The following is a 21,777-nucleotide window of genomic DNA, read 5'->3' as shown; positions in this document are numbered from 1 at the left end:
TACAAAGCATAAGCTAAAACATATTAAGTATGGGAAATATCGATAAGTAAGGTTTGAACATTACTTTGTGTTGGTCTGATATGATGGTTAGTCATTCCCTACTCCCATTCCAATGTCATCAATCAGAAGATCAAGAACCCACTTCCATGTTTCTTTATTTTCCATTGTAACCACAACCCATGCAATAGGGTATATGTGGTTGTTTGCATCCCTCCTAATGTCTACAAGCAACTGACCTCTGCATATGTCATTTAAGAAACAACCATCTACTCTAATTACCCTCCTACAACCCTTCATCCATCCTTCCTTCAAACCATTTAAACACACATAAAACTTTAAGAAGTATGTTTATCCCTTAGGCATCACATCTACCTCCATCTTAACTATTGATCCAGGATTTGTCCTTTTTATCTCTTCTCCATTACTCCATGTTTTGGCCTAATGCTCTATTAAAGCACCTTCTATCCGCTGAAATGCATATTTCCTAGCATTTATGCATTGTCCAACACTTGCTATTAGGTTTAACCTTTTATTAACCTTAGCTTTCAATTTCCTAATGCTCATCTTTGGTTTCTGCAATATCTCATTCATGCAATGAGTTCCAATCCATTTGTAGCTTACAATGGACCTAAATTTGAATACTCTTGAATAATTATGCCTATCAATTAAGGACTTAATCTGAAAAGACCTCTCATTCTTCATCCAGGTTGCCCACAACCTAAAGGGATGACTCTTATTCTTCTTATTCTTCTTATGTTTACAACATTTTGCCAACAGCTTTTGATGATCAGTTTTTTCATACCACAAATCATACCTATTCTTGACGGCATAGTTGGTTAGACATAGCTTCAATTCCATTGGGTTGGAAAACTTCATACCTAGAACTAGGACCATTTTATCCCATTCTTGATTCTCATCAAAGACAGGGAACACAACATCATCATCTTCATCACTGACTTCATCATTATCATCATTTATTTCTTCTTGATTACTATTAGGAATGGGTTTACCACACTTGTTAAAAAATTCATCATCAACTATTTTGTCAAAAGTATGCACCTCTTCATCAGGTTCATGCTCACATTCCATTATATCTGAAATATGTGAGTCTGTATCAATATCTTCTAGCATCTCACACACCTCATCACCTGTTAACACCTCCTTATCGGCCTAAGTCAAGAATAGGTTCATTTTGGTGGTCAATGTAGACATTCGTTCTTAGACATGTAACCATCTTCAATAAACTCAAAATTGATGCAACATCATTGTTGATTTTTCTAATACCCTCTGCTAATCTTTCATGACTACTACAATAATACAAATTATCACAGCTTCCTCTTGTTAGCTTTGTAACTCACAACACAAATTCTCTATAGTTCATGTCACCAAAATCCACATCAAGAACTGGCATTCTTATAGGGTCTAAGTACACTAACAGGTTTGGTGCAAACATTACATTGTAGTGAAAATCTACAGTGAGATATGTACCGTTAGGTGATTCCATTGTAGTTAAAATCTACAATCGACGATTTCAAGTCCCAACTTCAATTCCAAACAATGAGCTCCTACTGCTTCGATCGAGTGATTTATAAGAAAAGTTAATTAATTGGGAATGATTTGGGAGTATTTGTTAAGAACCCTAATTGAATGAGGTCGATTCCCCCTAATTAAATGAAGTCGATTCCGAACAAAGGGTGTAATGAACACGTCATATGTCATGTAATTTCTTTTAATGAGTTAATTTGAGTCACCGGTTAAAACAGACATTAGCCAGTAATATATGTGTAAAGTGAACACGTAAAACAAGTTAGTTGGCTTTATATGTATATAAAAAAAAGTTGTCAATATGTGAACAAGGATAACAAGTAGTTACTCTCCTAAATCATTATCCCTTTAATTTATAAAGGTTAAATATATGTTCATATTCTTATTTTATTTTTATACAAACATGTAAAATAATTATTTATTCAGATCCGGACATTGTATTTATTGCAAAAAAACAGTATTTATATCAACATCAAATATATGATTATAATAACAAAGAAAAAATCAAAAACAAATTATTTCGGACAAAATACTAATTTTAAGTTTAATTCATTATAAAGTGAATCATAAAGACTAAAACCAAACTATAATCGTCTGGTTGACAGTTTGAGGATGGAATGGTTAGGAAAAAAGAGTTATACTCGTAGTTTAATTTTAAGACTACCACCCTAATTTTGTCCAAGTTACATGAGTCATTTCACTTAATCAAATTTCCTAATATGAATTAACAATTCGTAACATAATCAGAAAAGAAAAGTAGAATTTTAGCATAGTAGTCTAGTTATCAAATATATTATTAATGATTGATGACATCTAATCGTAACCAAAAATGACTATAAAATACCAAGCCCAAACTAAAAAAACTACATGGTTAATCAGATCATTTCTTCTTCTTTTTGAGTAGCCATTCGAACACTTTCACGATCGCGTCTAAAAACCCGATACAAAGGCGTGTAAAACAAGCAACACAAACCAAAAGGAACCGCCATCATCGAAAAAAGCCCTCTTGAAAGCGCTAAAGCTTCTCTTGTGGACCCCACAACTGGGTCCACAGATTTCGGGTCATACCCATAAATCTGTTCTGCTAAAATCCCAACCATGGGAGCAGCAAAAGACGAAAATGACCCTTCAAAGGCCCGATCAAACGCGTAAATCATCGTCCGATGTTTGGCGGGGACCACTTCGGCAAACATCGGTGCATTGGCTGCGGTTCCATTCCAACTTATTGTAAGGCCCATAAGGAGAAGGGTAATAGCGTAAATTAAGTAGCTGTCGACCGATTGTGGGATTACACGTAGGAGAAAGAAAGTATACGGGATTCCCATAATAGCACTGAATTGGGCACACATGATTCGACCCGTATGAGGGTAAATTTGGGATAAACGATCCGCTATGATTCCACCCAAGAGTGATCCGAAAGAACACCCGGCTCCAAATAGGCTCAAAAGGGTTGCAGCTTGTTTGTGGTCAAAACCTAAAAATGAAAATAAAGATTAGGTTTATTAAAGATCTTGGAAAAATGCACCATGGTTAGATGCAAAGTGCATACATGCTCACCGATTAGTTCGAACCACATGGTGAAGAACACCATAGCGGTCCATGGGAGCGAACCAACAAGACCTTGTAAGACAATGATTTGAAACGTTTGGACTTTCATCACGGCTTTCATCGCGGTCCATGACTCGGTCCAAATCGACCCCGAACTTGAATCGCATCCGCGTTCAATTAGTTCGTTCCTATAATAAAAAAAAATTCAAAACCATTAAGACTATGTTTGCTACACCAGACAGACAATACTTGTACTGGACAAACTTTTCAGGGTCTTTTGTACAGAGATCGAAAACGAATCATTGTCTTACCTTCTTCCACCTTTTCACGTGAAGCAAAAAAACTGTAACTTATTGAATCAGTCCCATCTTAAATGCAATACAATTTGTTACGTACTGTCTCGTCAACAAACGGGTAGGACCCGTTTGTTATGGAAAACAACACAAGACATGACATAACATAAGATATTGTATTGCATTTGGTGTGCATTGGATCGAGACTAAATTCAATAAGACCGATTTTTATTTTATCTAAAAAGATGAAAAATGCAAAACAATGGACATATACAAAAGACATAAATACCCTTATATTGGACATGTAATAAGAAACCTAACCAAACAGAATCTAAGAAAGATTTGGTTACCTTTCTAGATAATGCTCTCCTCCATCACGATCAATGGAAGTTAACCTTTTCGGATCAACAACAAACACGAAAACAAGAAACCCAATCAAGCAACTTAACGCCGCCATCAAAACAAAAGCACACCGCCATCCGGGCACCCCCCAAAACTCATGACCGGCCATAATTGTCGCCACCACACCACCACCGATGCCACCCACCATCCCAACAAGACTCAAGAACCCAAACCCTGTTCCCCTCACACTATCACTATATGTATCAGCTATAAACGACTGGAGTGCAGGAATCACAATCGCCAATCCAAATCCATTTACAGCTCTCCAAAAAGCAACCTGACTGAAATAATGACTACCACCAACAGCGCCGGTGGATAACGCCCAGCATAGTGTCCCCATTGCAAGAACTGTGGGCCGATCGTAGGTTAAAACCAGGATTCCGGCGATCGGAGACGCCAGACCTTGAACGAAGTTTCTGATAAACGTGAGGTAGCCCAGATCAGAAGGTCCGGCGTTGAACGCTTCACTGACTTCTTTGTATACAGATGGAAGAAGATTTTCATCGGCTCGCTCCATTATCGAAGCCAAATTGATGATAATCAGAGAAAGAGAGATCCCAAAAAGTCTTCGTGTCCTGTAGGGAAAATAGAAAGTTCTAACCATATCACTCAACAGTTGATTTTTGAATGTCTGTGTCAGAAATTAGAACAAAAACGAGACTAATTTGAAGTTTTGAAGTACAAAATGAATCAAACAACAAGAACGAGTCAACTTTAATCGATCAAAAGGGGGATTAAAATGAAAGATAATTAAACATAGCAAAGATGAAATAGGGAAATAATCGAAACTTACTTCATCGTTCGCAGATTCGATTTAGGAAACAAGAGTTTAGATCGATTGATGACGATATTACGTAATCTCATCCCCGTGCTAAAAGATCAAAACTCTGATTAAATTCCAGATCCGAAGATAGTACTGCGTCTCCTCCTGCAATGAAATTGATCCACCAAACCTTCCCATCGTGTTGCCCCACTAATTTTTCAAACACCCACCAAAATTGAATATGCAAATCACGTACACAAACTACAAATCCTGGAAATCGATTGAACAAAATGGAAATTTTAAAAATTTGGATTTGGTGGGATTTGGTGAGAGTTCAACGTTTGACCCGGTAAAGATTCTAAATCGATTAATTACAAACTTGATTGTGTTTAGAAATTTGATACGCCGGTTTATCAAAAAAATATCTGGTGAATCTTCATATGATATTGTGATTAGATTAGATTGAAACTAACTTGATCTTTGACTTTTTTGGAAACTTTTCTTTCAGTTTTCTTGGTGGCCTCTATTTTGGTAACCACGATCTACGTATATCGATACGATCCACGTGGGGAATCTTTTTTATTTATGGGCGGAGGTAATTTATCATTTAAATTAGGGCACAAATTAATTAAGGACAAAATTTAAAAAATGGTCCCTTGGTTTTTGAAAAGTGGCAAGGTGAGACTAATTTTTAGAAACATTTCATAACTGCCCTTAGGGTTTTAAAAAATGGCATGGATTGTATTTGCTAACATTCCGTCTGTTACTTTTTAAAAAATGACCATTATGCCCCAAAATAACCATTTTTGAAAGATATTTTTCTAATCTTCAACACCACCATGCACCACCACTACCATCCACCATCAACCACCAACCACCAACAATAAATACGATTGATTTTCCCATCATATTTGCCATGAGGTATATTATAGATTATAGATTGGCTTCAATTTTGTGAAGATTTCCATCGATATCATCTTCCACCATCAATGATAATTATATCAATGTTAGTGTTTCACCCCACCATCGACCGACATCCACCACCACTAAAAACAAATCCAAAATTTTATATACAATATTTTTAATCCTTTAAAATAAAATACAAATACAAAAACAATGAAACTTCATCCTTGATAATCTTTTTTTAATGAAATAACCAAAATGAAAAACACAAAACATGCAACTTTAATTAGCCTTTACACACATCTTAGAGACCTTTGCCAAGTAGACTTGACAATGGAGAGGATTTGGAGCAAATCAACGTTGATCCAAAACCTTTTAACAAATTTAAAAATACGATCCAAATCCGCTCCATAACCCATATGATTTTGAATAATTAAACTCATAGCCATATCACAGAGTCAACAAATATCCAAACCCGACCTGTAACCCGTAGAGTTTTTGACTAATCAAACAATTTATTTAATTCTTAAAATAAAATTTCTTAAATAAAAAAGTCTAATATAGCTTAATATTTATATATAATATTTCTTAACAAATGTTGATTTAGAAAAGCCATTACTTACTCGAAGACTTTTGATTTGGAATTAAAATTCACTATTGCAAGAACTTCTGATTAATTTATGCTTATTGATTGCAAGCCGTATTCGGCAAAACTAGCTGGTAGTGGGTTGTGCTTAGCGGGTAGCGGGTATCATTTGATTTTGGAGCATTTTGTTAAAAGCTTCTCTATATAGCTTTTGATTTTGGAGCGTTTTGTTTAGACTAAAAGTTAAACGCTCTTGTCGCCGAACGAAGCTTTTTTTATGAGCGTTTTCTTGAAAGCTATAAGAATTAAGCTCCTAAACGTTGTGTGTCGAACATGCCCGTAGTGATAGCAAATAGAAATTACATACTTTCTTCTGATTAATAAATGATTTTATTGATTTATAAATGAAATTTGTGATTACTTGATGAAATATTAATGAATGACATCATGATTCATGGTAGAAAACTGGAATTCTAGAAATCGACTCCTCGAGTCTTAGGTAAAAATAGCTTGGAGTTTGCACTTTCGATTGGAAATAAAATTAAACGTTAAGCGGTTTAAACTATAAATGTATAATTACAAAATTTATACTGGGTAAGTTATAAACAGAGCGAATCAATGATAATCCATACCCGACCCTTTTTAATAAAAGGGTTAGCGGGTATCGATCGTTAACGGGTAAACGAATAAAATCCACACACTCCAAACCTTTATAATTGTTACAAGTTTGGATCGGATAATGGTCAAAACCCGCTCCATTGTTAAGTCTATTTGGCAGTATGTCTTGTTGGAGAAAGTCAAATTTGCATTCTTTAAAACTTCCAAATTTAAACTTATATAAAATGTGCTTGAGTTGCTATATTTGAAGCATTTTTAAAAACACGGAGACTACTTCTGAAATTTGTCCTCAGCCTGTAACTTTTTGAAAAACACGGGGACCAGTTCCAAAATTTTGTCTTAACTAAGACAAAACACTTACGTTTGGTTAGCGGATTCAATAGGAATCCAAAGGAATTGGAATATAGATTCCAGTCAAAATGATTGATCTATCATTTTTGGTGGTTGGATAAAGAACTTAAATTCCAGTCATGTTTTTTTTATTAAAATTACGAAATTATCCTTGAAACTCCATCATATTAAACCACAAAAAGATCGTAGACATCCGCTTCACGGTCTACACCCATGATTTGCACATTGCTCGATTTAACTATTTTCTATAGTGGCAAAGATGTTCAACACATTTCTCATTGTTTTCGCACTAACGATCTAAGGAAGGGCATTCCAGTCCAATTTTATCTTTCTTGACTTTTTTAATATTTTATTCAAGTTTACATGTTTATGCTTTATAAGTTTGTTAAAAATGTATTTCATTTCTATCGAGCCTTACGCGTGCGTTGTGTTTTGAATCGTATTGATTTTCAATGGTTACGTTCAGAATTTAAATGTATGTAGCTAGCTATCTCTATAAATATTTATTTAATTTTGTATTTACAATTTATATTAGGTAATTATATACAAAACACATAATAATTTATAAAAACTCAATAAAGAGTAATTATGCCTTTTATCGACATTCTAAATTTGGTTTCATTTTCGCTGAACAAACACGTCAAAGATCCAAATTCCCTCATATTTCGATTCTTTCAAATTCAAACTCTCCAAAACATTTCGGAACCAAATATTTGCATTTCGAACACAAACACACACAGAGGCATCAAAATAATTGATTTTCTAAAAATCGGGTTTGAAGAACTAGATCTTTCTTCTTCTCTCTTCTCTTCCCATCACCAAACTTTTGGTGTTATTACTCTTCATTGAGTTCTTCATTTCTTGTGTGGTTTTTCTTGTGGTCAAGAGCAAACCCATATTTACACACACAAACATTAAGAAAGCACAGTTAAAGATTTCGATTTATAGATACTGAGTGGGTTTTTTGGTGGTCACGAAAAAACTCATATTCACTCAAGAACTCGTAGCTTTTTTTCTTTCTTTCTATTTATGTCTGAAGAACCCATAACTTGATTCTTGTGTGGGTTTTGATATGTTCAACAAAAATAAGTTTCCAAAAAATTTTGTGAGGTTTGATGGATGGTGTTTAGGTTTATGTGTAAACCATCTTTTCATGTGTAACCTAGATGTTAGGACATCTTCAACCCCACTCTATAATCTACATTGAACTCACTTTTACATTAAAATGCTCCAACCTCACATTAAACCTAATACTATACATAGTGTTGGTGAACAGTGTAACACTAAATATAGTGTTATACTCTTCATCAACAATATATTTTACACTATAAAGTTGGATAAAATAGAATATAGATAGAATATTCTTTTTATTGTAAAATATATTGTAATGGATTGGAGAGAATTTATTGGTTGTACCATCTTTTACACTATAATTATAAGTTTAGTGTAAAAGATAGTGTTAAGGATTGAAGATGGTTGTTGATGTTTTGCAGGTTTGATGAACGATTATATCTTTAGATATTGATCTTCTTAAGTGAAACCCTGAGAACCAAAATTCATATCTTTGATGTTCTTGTATAATCTAAAACACAAACAAATATAAAACAAGAGAGCATTGAAAATAATGAAGTGTGCGTTCATGTATATAAGTGTATGTAACATCCCAAAGTTACCGAGTAAAATTTTCATTTTAAATAAGTCAAAACCATTCATTCATTATCCCAAATGACGATCAGAATAAAAGTAATCTCAAAGCATCAGAGTAAAATAATAAACAGTCAATGCGGGATAAATCTCAAGGGGATGTAATGTGATCTAGTCGGGCTCTTCCTTTTGAAACCAGATGTACCTGAAAAACATTTTAAACATCAATCGTAAGCATAAAGTTTAGTGAGTTTCCCCCAAAATACCGCATACTATGCATACATATCAGCTCGAAGCTGTAATGGGTCTATTTCACCCCTGATTAATTAGTATTTAATCAGAAATTAATTTGGAATTAATTTTGGGATTAAAGGAACTGATTAAAAGTACAGGGGTTGTTTTATAATTATTTGATAGTTGAGGCTTTGAGCCATTGGATCATCCTTATTAGGGCTAGACCAAAAATCCTAGAAGGATCTAGGAGTTTTCGTCCAAGGCCTAAGCCAAGGAGGTCCATGGACTTGCTTAGGCCATAAGCTAAGGGATTAGGGTTTCCATCCTGAAACCCTAGCTAGCCTCAAGTATAAATAAACCCCATAGGCTCTAGATTTCATCCACACCCTTGGAGAAACCCTAAAAGAACTGATTTTTGGAGGAAGTTGTCCTATCTCCTCTCTCTCATATTCATCCTCTCACTCAAGTGTGTTTGTGAGCCATTAGAGGTACTACACTTGTGGTAGTTGGTCTCAAGAGCAAAAGGAATACAAGAAACTAGTTGTTATTACTATATAGCAACAAAGGTATGTATTTTAATCTTTTGTTTGTGTATTTCGAATTTTTAGATGCATGCTAGGGTTTTCTTTTGTGTTCATTTGTTGTATTTCTAATAGTGAAAACATAGATCCAAAATTAGGGTTGCATGCACACATTGGATTGTTTGTATAAAACCCATCATAAATCTCTATTAATACCCTGTTAATCCTAAGAAACTCTTGATCTCTAATGGAGACTTCATGACCTCATAATGCATAACCGCGTCCCTCTTCATATTTCGAATCGTGAGGAATGACAATGAATTTTTTAGACTTTCAGAAGATATGTTTATCACGTCTTGATAGAGGTTGAACACATACACTATTCAGATATAGTGCATAAGCTTAAGAAGCCTAATTAGAGGCTTAACGAAGCATTGCAAAATAGGAATCTGTATTTCCATGAGAAAGTCAAAAGGTATTGATTTCTCGAAGTCAAGTTGATTTCTAATTACCTGTCAAAGCTAGTGAGAACATAATTGTTATACATGGTATTGCATGTTAACAATACTATCATTAGGGAACAATGTCTCTAATATGCAAGTTGAAAAGGTTGGGAACTATTAGGCAATAGTGGACATAAGGGAGAGGGCACTCATACTGCATTTTGAATCTAAAGGTTTAGATTGTATAGTTTAATAGAACTTAGTCAAAGGCACATATGAATAGCATGTTGAAATGCTTCAACATTAGAGATTCAATATATGGAAATATTATAGCAAGAAATTGAACATATATTGGACCCTTGTAATATTGAATCAAGTCCCATATGCTTTTGATATAAGATCGATTACATGTGTTGTAATATTTGTTTATCTAATTTTTCAAATATTCTAAGCATTGTGAGAAAAAGGACTGGAATTTCAAGAGACTAGAGTTATTAAACAAACTGTCAAGAACATTCTGAGGTTTACTGAAGATTGATTGCTTGTAGACAGTTGGAAGTATGGTATTGTTTTGGAAGAACCATAGTGATATGTTTTGGATTGAGATGATTCTTGGTCATAATTGATGTTCATATGGGAATTTGGAAATGATTCCATAATGGGAGATAGGTATATGGAAATGTATCCACAATAAGAGTTGGTTATAAAATGTACATGTGAGTTGGAAAATTTAATGTTAGAAAGGTGCTCAAGGAGTGTACCTTGAATTTGAGACCTCATTAGCATGGATTGTTTCTAGTAAAAAGTTTTAGTAGAATATTTTGTAATATTGGAGACTCCGTCTTTGAGACTTTAGAATCTCAATATCATAAGAAAGCAATGCATGTAAAGTTGGAATTCCACCACATCTTGGATAGCGATAAGAATTTAGAATCATGAATTGAGCATCATTGGACTAATGTCTAATAGATCTATTCATAAAGGAAGGACCATCGAGAGGCATGGTATGCACGTTCAGGACATGACATGTTTGATTTTATCTAATTCAAGTGGTTAGTTGATTACTTGAAACATTATACAATGAATAAATTCATAACTGTTATGATGATTAAATAATAAAGATTTATTTATGATCAATGGGTATGATGCCATAGTTAATTAATTTATTATTGTGTTTCACTTTGCATGTTTTACTTCCCTGAGTAATTTAAATATAATTCAAAATTCCACAGCCCTTCATACTTTTAGAAGTAAGTAGTGAATTAAGACTGTCATGATTTGATTGTAGATTATCGATTGAGATTAATACATTGCAATTGGCATTGCTACAATATTCATTAGTACTTTAAAAAAAGAGATTTTAAGTATTAGATAAACCCACACTTAGAGATTACTTCATGGATGTTGTCATGAGTAATTCTAAGATGATAATATCTTCTATTCTTAAACAGAGATATATAGTTCATAGTTTAAAGATCATTTGTGCATTGGTTTACTCAAACACATATCATAACTGGGTGTTATAAAGGGTTATTCCATGTGTGATTTGATGTGTGAATTGTATGGCTATATAGTCAAAGTAATTCGTTCCTCTTACCCTAACAGAAAAAGAAATATCATTGGGCCCCTCGATGATTTGATGTTGACTATATAGTGTTGGGCCCAACCAAGACTAATCGATGTGTTCAAATTAAAGTCCAATCAAGTCTTTAAAAATCGGGAAATAAGGAAACATAATTTTGGACAATGAGATTGATTCTGATCCATGTCTTGTGTCTATACGATATCTTGAAGAACGAAGGAATAGTTGATCACTTATCTTAGGGCCAAAAGCTGATTAGAATCAGAGTTCAGCAGTGGCTTTGGAAAGCACGTTTTGCTGTTTATTTCAAGGTCTATATTTTCAATTGTAGTCAATGTTGAAAAACTCGGCATACTCGGCCGATTACTTGGAATCGGCCCTCCACCAAGGCGAGTAATGTCAACTCGGCCAAAAAACACGGATTTAGTCAAAATCGGCCAAAATCCGGTCAAACTCGGGCCTACTTGGTCTTACTCGATCAAACTCGGCCAACTCGGTCAAAATCGATCAAACTCGGTCAAATGGGCAAAGTTGTCATAAAAAGAGAAAAAAATCAATAATTTCAAGATTAATATGTATAATGCACTTAATGATTTATTATTTAACACAAACATGTGATTATTACTACATATATATCTTAAATTTTCAGTAATTATCCACGTAGTGAGACAATTATGTGTATTTCAGTTTTTATGTATTCACATGTATCTAATTTTGGTTATATATTTAAATCAAATTATGATTTTAACTTATGATTTTGACAAATATAATTTTCCAAAAAATATTTCTACATGAATTTCCGAATCTGAGTACTCCCGAGTACTCGCTACTCCCCAGTCGACCGAGCAGGTATCGAGTAGCGAGTTCTACAACCTTGATTGTAGTTACAGACTTATACAAGTGGGAGACTATTGGATTAAGCTTTCTAAGACAATAACTAAATTGATATGTTCTTGAATTAAAAGCAAAGTCCTTTTGGGTTGTCCTAAAAACTAGTAACTAATTAGAATGACAGTTGGAGATAGAGGATAATTTGTTATTTTATTATATAAATAATAAACTAATTGGAAATTGAAATATATGATTTATTAATATATTATATGATTAATTGATTAACTAGAACTAATTTGGATTTAATTCTAAGATTAATTAGAATTAATCATTCAAATGACTCTTTGGTTTCCATGGGAGTTTCCTTAAACAAGTATAAATAAGACACCATGATTGACATATTTTCCACACACCTTTAATTTCTTTCATAGTGCTAAATTTATGCTCAAGCCTCCTCTTTCCTCAAGTCTTATTGCGATTAGAGTTCTGGGAATAATCCGTTAGAGGCATTCATTCATTTGGTGCTAGCTTTCCAAGATCTAGAAGAAGGATTCTACTTTCATTATTTACAATAATAATCAAAAAGCATGTAACCCTAATTTTATGTATGAATTTTGATTTCATAGCCTCTCTCTTAGGGTTTTCTTGATATTCACAGTTAGTTGCTATTAATAGACAAAACATAGATTCTTTCTAGGTTCCATGTGAACCTAAGAGTTTAAGTGTTTTTTCCGTCACATGTAATTTTTGTTTATAACCTAGAAAACCCATCATGCTCTGGCCGCATTCATGGACCTCATGAATTACATATATAGTCCTATGTTGGATCGGTCCGTGATTGTATTTATTGATTACATCCTGGTCTATTCCAAGACCCAAGAACAACATGAGGAGCATCTGAGGGAGGTATTGGAGACTCTGAGGAGGGAGAGATTGTAAGAGAAGTTCTCCAAGTGTGAGTTCTGGTTGCATGAGGTGTAGTTTCTGGGGCACCTTATCAATCAGAATGGTATTTTGGTTGATCCGTCCAAGATCGAGGTGGTGATGAGGTGGGAAGTTCCGAGGTCTCCATCTGAGATTCGGAGTTTCCTTGGACTGGTGGGTTACTATCAGAGATTCATTCATAATTTCTCCAACATAGTGGTTCCTTTGACTCGGTTGACGAAGAAGACTGTCATGTTTTGTTAGGGGCCTGAGCAGCATGCAACTTTTGATACTGTGAGAAAACGATTATACGAGGCTCCAATTCTGACCCTACCGGAGGGTGTTAAGGATTTTGTGGTATATTGTTATGCGTCGATCACAAGTTTGGGGGCAGTATTGAGGCAACAGGTCCATGTGATTCCGTACGTTTCAAGGTAGTTGAAGCCTCATGAGGATGAATTTTCCTACACATGATTTGGAGTTTGGGGTTGTGATGTTTGCCCTCAAGATTTAGAGACATTACCTCTATAGGGTCGACTACACTATCTACACGAATCACAAGAGCCTGAGGTTTTGATGGATCGGTTGAATCTGAACATGAGGCAGCGTAGATGGTTGGATGTGGTGAAAGATTATGATTGTGAGATCATTTGTCACCTGGGGAAGGCCAACGTGGTGGTTGATGCTCTCCTGCAAGGTGATCGCAGATCCAATCAGGGATATATGTTCGAGGATGACGGTGATTCCTTCACTTTTAGAGTAGATCCGAGAGGCTCGGGTTGAGGCTATGAAGGAAGAGCACTGTAAGAGCAAGAACATAGTAGGTCAGGTGGCTTCCTTCGATTATGGTAGTCGACGGTTATTGACCCTTTATTGGAGGGTATGGGTTCCGTATTTAGGTGGTGAGAGCCAGGTTTTGATGGAGGAGGTGCACAATTCGAGGCTCTCTATTCATCTCGGACCAACAAAAATGTATAGGGATCTCCAGATCGACTATTGGTGACCATGCATGAAGTGAGATGTGGCCTGGTATATGGAGAGGTGCTTGACGTGTAGGAAAGTCAAGGCCAAGCATCAATGAACTAACGACAAGTTGCAGCCGTTAGACATTCCCGTTTGGAAATAGAAAGAGATTACTATGGGTTTCATCACAAAGTTTCCATGGACAGCGCACATAGTAGATTCGATATGGGTCATCGTGAATCGATTGACTAATAGCATGAAATTCATTCCGATTTAGGAGAGTATCTCTGCGGAGAAGTTGGACAACATTTACATCAAGGAGGTTGTGGCACAGAATGGGGTATCGGTTATAGTGGTTTCAAACATGGATGTCCAGTTTACTTCCAGGTTCTAAAAGAGGTTTCATGAGGAGTTGGGTAATTGTATGCATTTCAGCACGGTTTTCCACCCACAGACTGATGGACAGAGTGAGCGGACTATTCCGACCTTGGAGGATATGCTTTGGGCATGTGTATTGGATTTCGGTGGGAATTGGGATACATATCTCCCTTTGGCCGTGTTTTTGTATAACAACAATTATCACGCCAACACTTATCGACCTCCTTTTGAGATGCTCTATGGGAGGAAGTGTAGGACCCCGATATGTTGGGGTGAGGTCGGTCGGCAAGTCATGGGGAGTACTGAGGTGGTACTAGACTACTGAGTTGATTCAACAGGTTCAGGGTAATTTAGGCCCAGGTATATCGGTCCTTTGAAGGTTTTGGCCCAGGTGGGCATGGTTTCATATTGCTTGGATCTACCAGAGGAGCTCATTCAGATTCACAACACTTTTCATGTCTCTCAACTGCAAAAATGTTTGGTTGATGATTCCGTGGTGGTCCCTTTGGAGAACATCCTGGTGAATGATTGCATGAATTATATTGAGAGACCGGTGGTGATCCTTGATCGGAAGACAAAGGCCTTAAGGAACGAGGTCGTGAGTTTGGTGAAGGTGCATTGGCAGCACCGGAAGGACTCAGACTAGACATGTGAGCCTGAGGATGAGATGGGGGAGCATTATCCAGAGTTATTTGCAGTGACAAACATTGAGGACGAAGTCTGATTCAAGTAGAGGAGAACTGTAACCTCCGAATCCTTGAGGTACTTAATTTATTGAATTCTTACATTTTGGAGGAGGGTCACGATGTGAGTGGCCATTGACCATTTGACCCGCATTCTTGAAGTCTCATGACGTGAGGAATGAGGTGACGTGAGAAAGTCCTAATGACCCAAAACTCTAGTTTTCGAGTATTTAATGGAATGAGAGAGTTATGGTTGCCCATCCTCATCCTCTTCCACTCTCTAGCCTCCTGAAACCCCTAGATTCAACCTCCTTCAGAACTTTGGCCACTGTTGGTGACCTTAAAGAGCTTATTTAGTGGTTTTTGGTCCACTGAAGTGGAAGAGGACTCTTGTGGTGCTTCATTTTGGCAATCTAGCTTCTACCTCTTGGACCTCTCTAAGTCATAAAGCTCTTACCTTTTTGCCTCTTACATGTTAGATTTAGGTTTGGAGCTTTTCTTTGCATGATTGGGTTGTGTAGCATGCATGGGATCCATAAAGTTGGCAACTTTATGGATCATTGATACACCTCCTACATATGAGGCTTTGGATCTGAGTTTTGGTGTTGGTTTTAGACTCCAAGCATGAGTCTTGATCTTATTACCTTTCTTTTGACCTAGTTAGTATCTAAGTCATTCATTGGACATACATGAATTAAAAGCTACGGTTTTTTTAGTCCTTAGGGTTGAGGAAGGACCCTAGGAAGGTCCCAAAGAGTATCTTAAAGGATTAAGAGCTTAATGCTTAAAGTTGGTCAGAACCGGTCTCACGACGTGAGAAATGACGTTGTCCTGATCTGAGAAATCCGATTAGATGAGTTGTAACTGATTCGACTCACTAAGCGGGACCGGGTATTATAACATCAATTGGAGGAAATTGATAACATGGTATAACATGTTAGAACACCCTTTATTTTCTATGTCATCATTTTTTTCTTATTTTTTGATTTTTTTTCTTTTTTCAGTTTATTTATTTTTGATTTTTTTATTCACGTTAGATTATTTTAAAAATATGCAATTTAATTAAATCCTAAATTAACCATAACATTTAAAAACTACAAAATAGCATTACACAAAAAAAACATTGAACGTAAAAAAAACCATAGTCCTAAAAACATAAAAATGATACACTAGTCATCCAAATATGTATTCTCGGTTATCTCTTTTATCTTTCGGAGCACTTGCACTTGTCGTGGTCCCATATTTTCTTCGCTAGTTTGAAGAATTGTTAAATCCATCGTCATTTTATTTTCCTCCACTTGTTTATGAAGGAACTCTCATGTTGTACTTCAACCTTTTGTTGTGCGATTAAATTGTGTTGGTCGAACTTTTCATTCATTTACACCAAATCTTGTGCCTTTCTATCGGTTACGCCCACGTGTTGTTGAGCGCGCTTCACTTTGACGCAACCGATCGGTCGACCGGGGGGGGGGGGGATCTTTTCGATATCGTCAGGGATGTCATCCGTGTTGGTGTTGAGGTTGATGTTAGTTCGTGCGTTGGAAACGTCAAACAAACCCGAAACACACGACCTCTTCGATTGTACCTCCGATGATGTTGGTGTTTTAAGCCATTTTGGATCATTTCTCACTATCTCCCTAATTTTTTCGTACTCGAAAACATGACCCATTTCGACGTGATATTGCTCCCTCGTGGCTTTAAACACATCGAAATCATTCGCACAACTTTGTTTTTGCAAGGAAAGTTTGTTGTAGATCCCATTAAATTTTGTGCACTTCCGACTAATTGGAATCCACTTGCTACTAAGCATATCATTATTGCGATATGCCCCGTCTTTCTTCAAGATTATGCGAAATTTTCCAAGCACAGCTTCCCAAAAACCAACTCTCTGCATATCATATCCTATAGTTGGATTTTTCGAGGTCCCACACCACGCCACAACCAACATGTATTGCTCATCTGGTGTCCACCATAGTGGATGTTCTTCTTCTTCAGTTTAAGCGATTGTTTTCCCTTTTTTCCCCTTCCCCACCACCTCTCCGACTACCTCCCACTTAAGTTTCAACAACCGTTTGTTGCATTGGTTGTGGGTTGTTTGTGGCATGGAAGCAAAAGTGTTGAAAATGTTTTGTTGAATGTTTGAGTTTTGTTGCAAGTAGGGCAATGTAAGGAATTACATTGGGGTGATGCGGGATTGAAAACGTTTCCTGAAAATGGCATTTGTGGTGAGTTTAGAGAGTTGAGGAGGTTAGCATAGCCCTCATATGTCATGAAACCGAGCGAAGCGGATTTGTGTTTGAAGGAAGGGTGTTCGGGTTTTGCTTTATATTTAGTTGAATGAGAAAGTTGTTGATTTTTCTGTAATAAGACGAGAGAAATAAAAGATTTGTGTAGGTAAAAATGAGTATATTTGTATTTACATGTGAGGTAAATTGGTAAAAAAAAATTGATTCACTTACTTTTTTTTCTTTTTCTTTTTTAATTACATTTGTGACTATTTGGTCAAATGACTGTTGCACTTAAAATGTGCAATCGTCTTTCATTACCATCACCTAGGAAAATAACATAACACAAAAATACGGTAAGTTGAGGCGGTGTTTTGATGGTGATTATGGTAAAACTAACGAAATTTGTTAGTTTTGTAAACCCTAAATCCTCATTAAAATCCAAATTTTCCTTACTTGTTTCCAAAGCAACCTATGACGGCTAACCCTAAGAAGCAAACCCTAATATCGTTTATTATAAATAAATGGCTTTCTCTTTGAGGATAGATACACAATGATTAGCTCTCTTTTTCTTCAGGCGAACATATCCTTCTAGCAATTTGGCTTACGATTTATGTGTCTAGATTCGTAAATGTCCTCTTAGATTATCCTAGGCTAAATTTCTTGCAACCCAGACATAGGCTAGAAATATCAGTTCGGAAAATATTCCCACAATCCAAGAGGTATCCGAATCTCCAAGATAAACCCTAATTCCTCCCACACCACATGCATATATGATGAGTGAGCTAACTCTCCTACTTGTGTACTTTCATTTTCATCATATCGAAAGGACTATTTGAGATAGAATCTTGTAGTAACTCTTAACACTTTCACGGCTAGTGATACTAGGAGGCCCATAAGTTCATTGATGATGAGATCATTCCTAGCAGTGGTTTGGGTACGAGATAGAATAGGTTTATGCCAAGAAAAGTTAACATTTTATGTTGAAGAATTCATAGATTACCCAGTTGCACCAATATGGTCAATAGTGGAGCTGTATGTGCTTTTCTCCTTTTGTACGAGTAAAATTGAGGTAAAAATATATGTTTGAAATACTATGATCAAGATACCCCGTTCATTCTTCTTCATTATCTTCATCGTTGTATCATTATTTTCATGTTTTCATTGTTAACTCTGTATTATTATATTCTCATATATGAAACAATATTAACTTGTAAAATTGGCCTTTGCAGCTAATTATTACGAATTAGTGACTCATAAAATATGAAAATTTGAGTTCAATTTATGCTACACTATATTTAACTTCCGTAATAGTTATGCCTATTAATGAAAAGTTGAGTAACTAAAGTTTAATGTATACTTTCATGTTACAATTATTGGATACAAATCATAGCTACAAATCATTCGTATACAAAAATACTTGATCAAATCATTTCTTCCTCTTTTTGAATAGCCATTCGCACATTATCACGATCAAGCCTAAAAAACCGATACAACGGGGTGTAAAACAAGCTACACATTCCAAACGGAACTGCCATCATCGAAAAAAGCGCTTTCGACAGCGCTAACGCTTCTCTCGTGGACCCCGCAACCGGGTCCACGGATTTCGGGTCATACCCGTAAATCCTTTCTGCTAAAATCCCAACAATAGGTGCAGCAAATGACGAAAATGACCCTTCAAAGGCCCGATCAAACGCGTAGATCATGGTCCGATGTTTGGCGGGGACCACTTCGGCGAACATTGGTGCATTGGCTGCGGTTCCATTCCAACTTATTGTAAGGCCCATAAGGAAAAGGGTAATAGCGTAAATTTGGTAGCTGTTGACTGATTGTGGGATTACACGTAGGAGAAAGAAAGTATACGGAATTCCCATAATGGCACTGAATTGGGCACACATGATTCGACCCGTGTGAGGGTAAATTTGGGATAAACGATCCGCTATGATTCCACCCATGAGTGATCCGAGAGAACATCCGGCCCCGAAAAGGCTAAAAAGTGTTGCAACTTGTTGGTGATCAAAACCTAAAAGAAATATAAAAATATTTATGAAAGTGAAGTCTTAGTGGGAATGCAAGCAAATAATACACAATGGCAAATTTGTAAAATGTTATGACTTAATGGGGAAAGACCATTTCGTGTGATTTTCTCTACTAGCTTGTTCTTTTTGTATAAAGTCAAAAGGACTACCCATATACAACTTAACGAATAAGGCCATTTTTCGATTTTATTCCCCTTAAGTGCGTGTCGTCAGAATAATTGATGTATATAAGAATATAAGATACTATTTGAGAAAACGACCAACATACTTCGAAAAATTTAACGAAAACATAAACGAGGGAAATTTTTTGAAAAGTGGTGACTTAATGGGGTACACATGTCTTCTTTAAGTAACAAAAACACATATAGCTTATCGGATTAAGTCAAGTTAAGTCCATTAATTAAAAAATAAAAAATGAGAAAATAAAAACACATACATGCTCACCAATTAGTTGGAACCATAAAGTGAAAAACACCATGGCTGTCCATGGGATTGAACCAACAAGACCCTGCAACACGATGATTTGAAACGTTTTCACTTTCATCACACCTTTCATGGCTATCCATGACTCATTCCAAACCGAAGAAGAACCAAAATCACGGATCCCCTCCAAAAATTCCTTTCTACAATAAAATAAACATCTAATGATCTAAATGCAAAAAAAAAAACAACATATTTTCATTTATTTATGTACAATTTTTTAGAACATAAACAAAACAAAGTAAAAAATATCATACCTATCAGGATCAACAGTAACTAGTCTTTTAGGATCAACAACGAACATGAACACAAGAGAAGCAATTACACAGCTTAACGCAGAGATCATAAGAAATGCAAATCGCCACCCGGGTACACCCCAAAACTCATGTCCGGCCATAATCATAGCCACCGCACCACCACCAATGCCACCCACCTTTCCGACAAGGTTCAACAGCCCAAACCCAGTCCCCCTCACCTTATCACTATAAGTATCAGCTATAAACGATTGGAGTGAAGGAATCACGATCGCTAATCCAAATCCATTCACAATCTGCCATAAAGCGAGTTGACTGAAATAGCGACTGCCACCTAACGCGCCGGTGGATAACGCCCAGCAAAGGGTGCCCATTGCAAGAACTCTAGGGCGGTCGTAGGTTAAAACCAAGATTCCGGCCATCGGAGATGCCAGACCTTGAAAAAAGTTTCTCATGAACATTAAGTAGCCCAAATCGGAGGGACCCACATTGAATGTTTCGCTGAGTTCTTTGTATACAGATGGAAGCAGATTTTCGTCTGTTCGCTCTACTATGGCGGCTAAATTGATAATAATGAGAGAAAGAGAGATCCCAAAAAGTTTTCGCGTCCTGCGATTATCCGATGTAACTTGTAAGAAATCATCTAATCCATACACATAAATACAAACAGTTGATATGCGCATTGATACAGATAATCTAATTGAAGAGGTAAAATGAGTCGATTTGAACTCGAAACTACAAAAATCGATAAAGCAACTACAACTAGTGTACAGAAACAGGAGACAATAGAAGTATAGCAAAATAGAATAGGAATAATCAAACTCACTTCATGGTATTCGGATTCGGTTTTGAAAACAAGAGCTTAGATCCAGAGATGGCGTAATCTCATCTTCGAGCAAAAGGAGCTCTAAAGGGCAATCGAACTTTGCCACTATCTTGTCGACATTACAAAAATGGAACACCCAGATTACGTATAGAACTGTAAGATGTTCAAATCGATGATCAAATTTAAAATTTCTTTGGAAGAAATTGGTGGCATCTGGTACTGTTCAAGGGTTGACCGGCGTTGAGGAGCCTTTTTCCGTATCGTGTACCTAAGCAATCCACGTGAGTAATTATTTTTCCTAGGTCTCAATGGATTAATATATATAGTATAAATTAGCTTATACTTATAAATTTATTAAAATTTTATAATAAAAATTTATAATTATTAGTCAATTATTTTTAATGATTTATTGATTAAGAGGTTTATAATTTTTTAGAATCATCTGTTCAAATAAATATGTAAATTAATTTTCAAGATATATGAAATAATTTTTATTATAAAAAACTTAATGATATTATATAATAAAATATTAAATTGATTATAAAAATAAAATAACCACAATGATGAAGTAAATTAAAATTTATATATAACAAACTAAAAAATTAAATTGTTAAATAAATATATATAGAAATATAACAAATTACACATAGATGAAATTGGATGTACATTAACAAACCAGATGAATATCTTGACTCTTATCTATTCTTAATAGAAAACATATTAAAACTAAAAATTGTTTTC

At 35.7% G+C, this 21,777-nt stretch overlaps 2 protein-coding genes across 2 annotated transcripts; both read right to left on the bottom strand.

The window, feature by feature from the left end:
- Nucleotides 1–2,290: 2,290 nt before the first annotated feature.
- LOC145043729 (uncharacterized) lies at nt 2,291–5,129 on the bottom strand. Its single transcript, XM_078992470.1, has 4 exons — nt 4,582–5,129; nt 3,737–4,363; nt 3,103–3,281; nt 2,291–3,019 (listed from the first exon to the last, which is right to left on the bottom strand). The coding sequence occupies exons 1-4, from the start codon at nt 4,650–4,652 to the stop codon at nt 2,421–2,423; spliced, it is 1,476 nt and encodes a 491-aa protein (XP_078848596.1). The 5' UTR covers nt 4,653–5,129; the 3' UTR covers nt 2,291–2,420.
- A 13,656-nt stretch (nt 5,130–18,785) lies between these two features.
- LOC145043728 (uncharacterized) lies at nt 18,786–21,312 on the bottom strand. The gene is made up of 4 exons (XM_078992469.1): nt 21,037–21,312; nt 20,214–20,819; nt 19,921–20,099; nt 18,786–19,460 (listed from the first exon to the last, which is right to left on the bottom strand). The coding sequence occupies exons 1-4, from the start codon at nt 21,039–21,041 to the stop codon at nt 18,862–18,864; spliced, it is 1,389 nt and encodes a 462-aa protein (XP_078848595.1). The 5' UTR covers nt 21,042–21,312; the 3' UTR covers nt 18,786–18,861.
- Nucleotides 21,313–21,777: the final 465 nt, after the last annotated feature.

The sequence above is a fragment of the Lactuca saligna genome, chromosome 4 (assembly GCF_052625555.1).
Source record: "Lactuca saligna cultivar CGN05327 chromosome 4, ASM5262555v1, whole genome shotgun sequence".
In the NCBI taxonomy this organism is placed as follows: Eukaryota; Viridiplantae; Streptophyta; class Magnoliopsida; order Asterales; family Asteraceae; genus Lactuca; species Lactuca saligna.
Note: the sequence above shows the minus strand (reverse complement) of the source record. Positions and strands in the feature narration are given on the sequence as shown.

Bases quoted from the DNA above. Each gene is read 5' to 3' on its own strand.
- LOC145043728 (XM_078992469.1), bottom strand. The intron at 20,100-20,213 runs GTATGATATTTT...ATTTTATTGTAG, and splicing joins GTTACTGTTGATCCTGATAG to AAAGGAATTTTTGGAGGGGA. The intron at 19,461-19,920 runs GTGAGCATGTAT...TATTTCTTTTAG, and splicing joins TTTATGGTTCCAACTAATTG to GTTTTGATCACCAACAAGTT.
- LOC145043729 (XM_078992470.1), bottom strand. From the start codon at position 4,652: ATGAGATTACGTAATATCGTCATCAATCGATCTAAACTCTTGTTTCCT. The intron at 3,282-3,736 runs GTAACCAAATCT...TTTTTATTATAG, and splicing joins GGAGAGCATTATCTAGAAAG to GAACGAACTAATTGAACGCG. The intron at 3,020-3,102 runs GTGAGCATGTAT...TTTCATTTTTAG, and splicing joins CATGTGGTTCGAACTAATCG to GTTTTGACCACAAACAAGCT.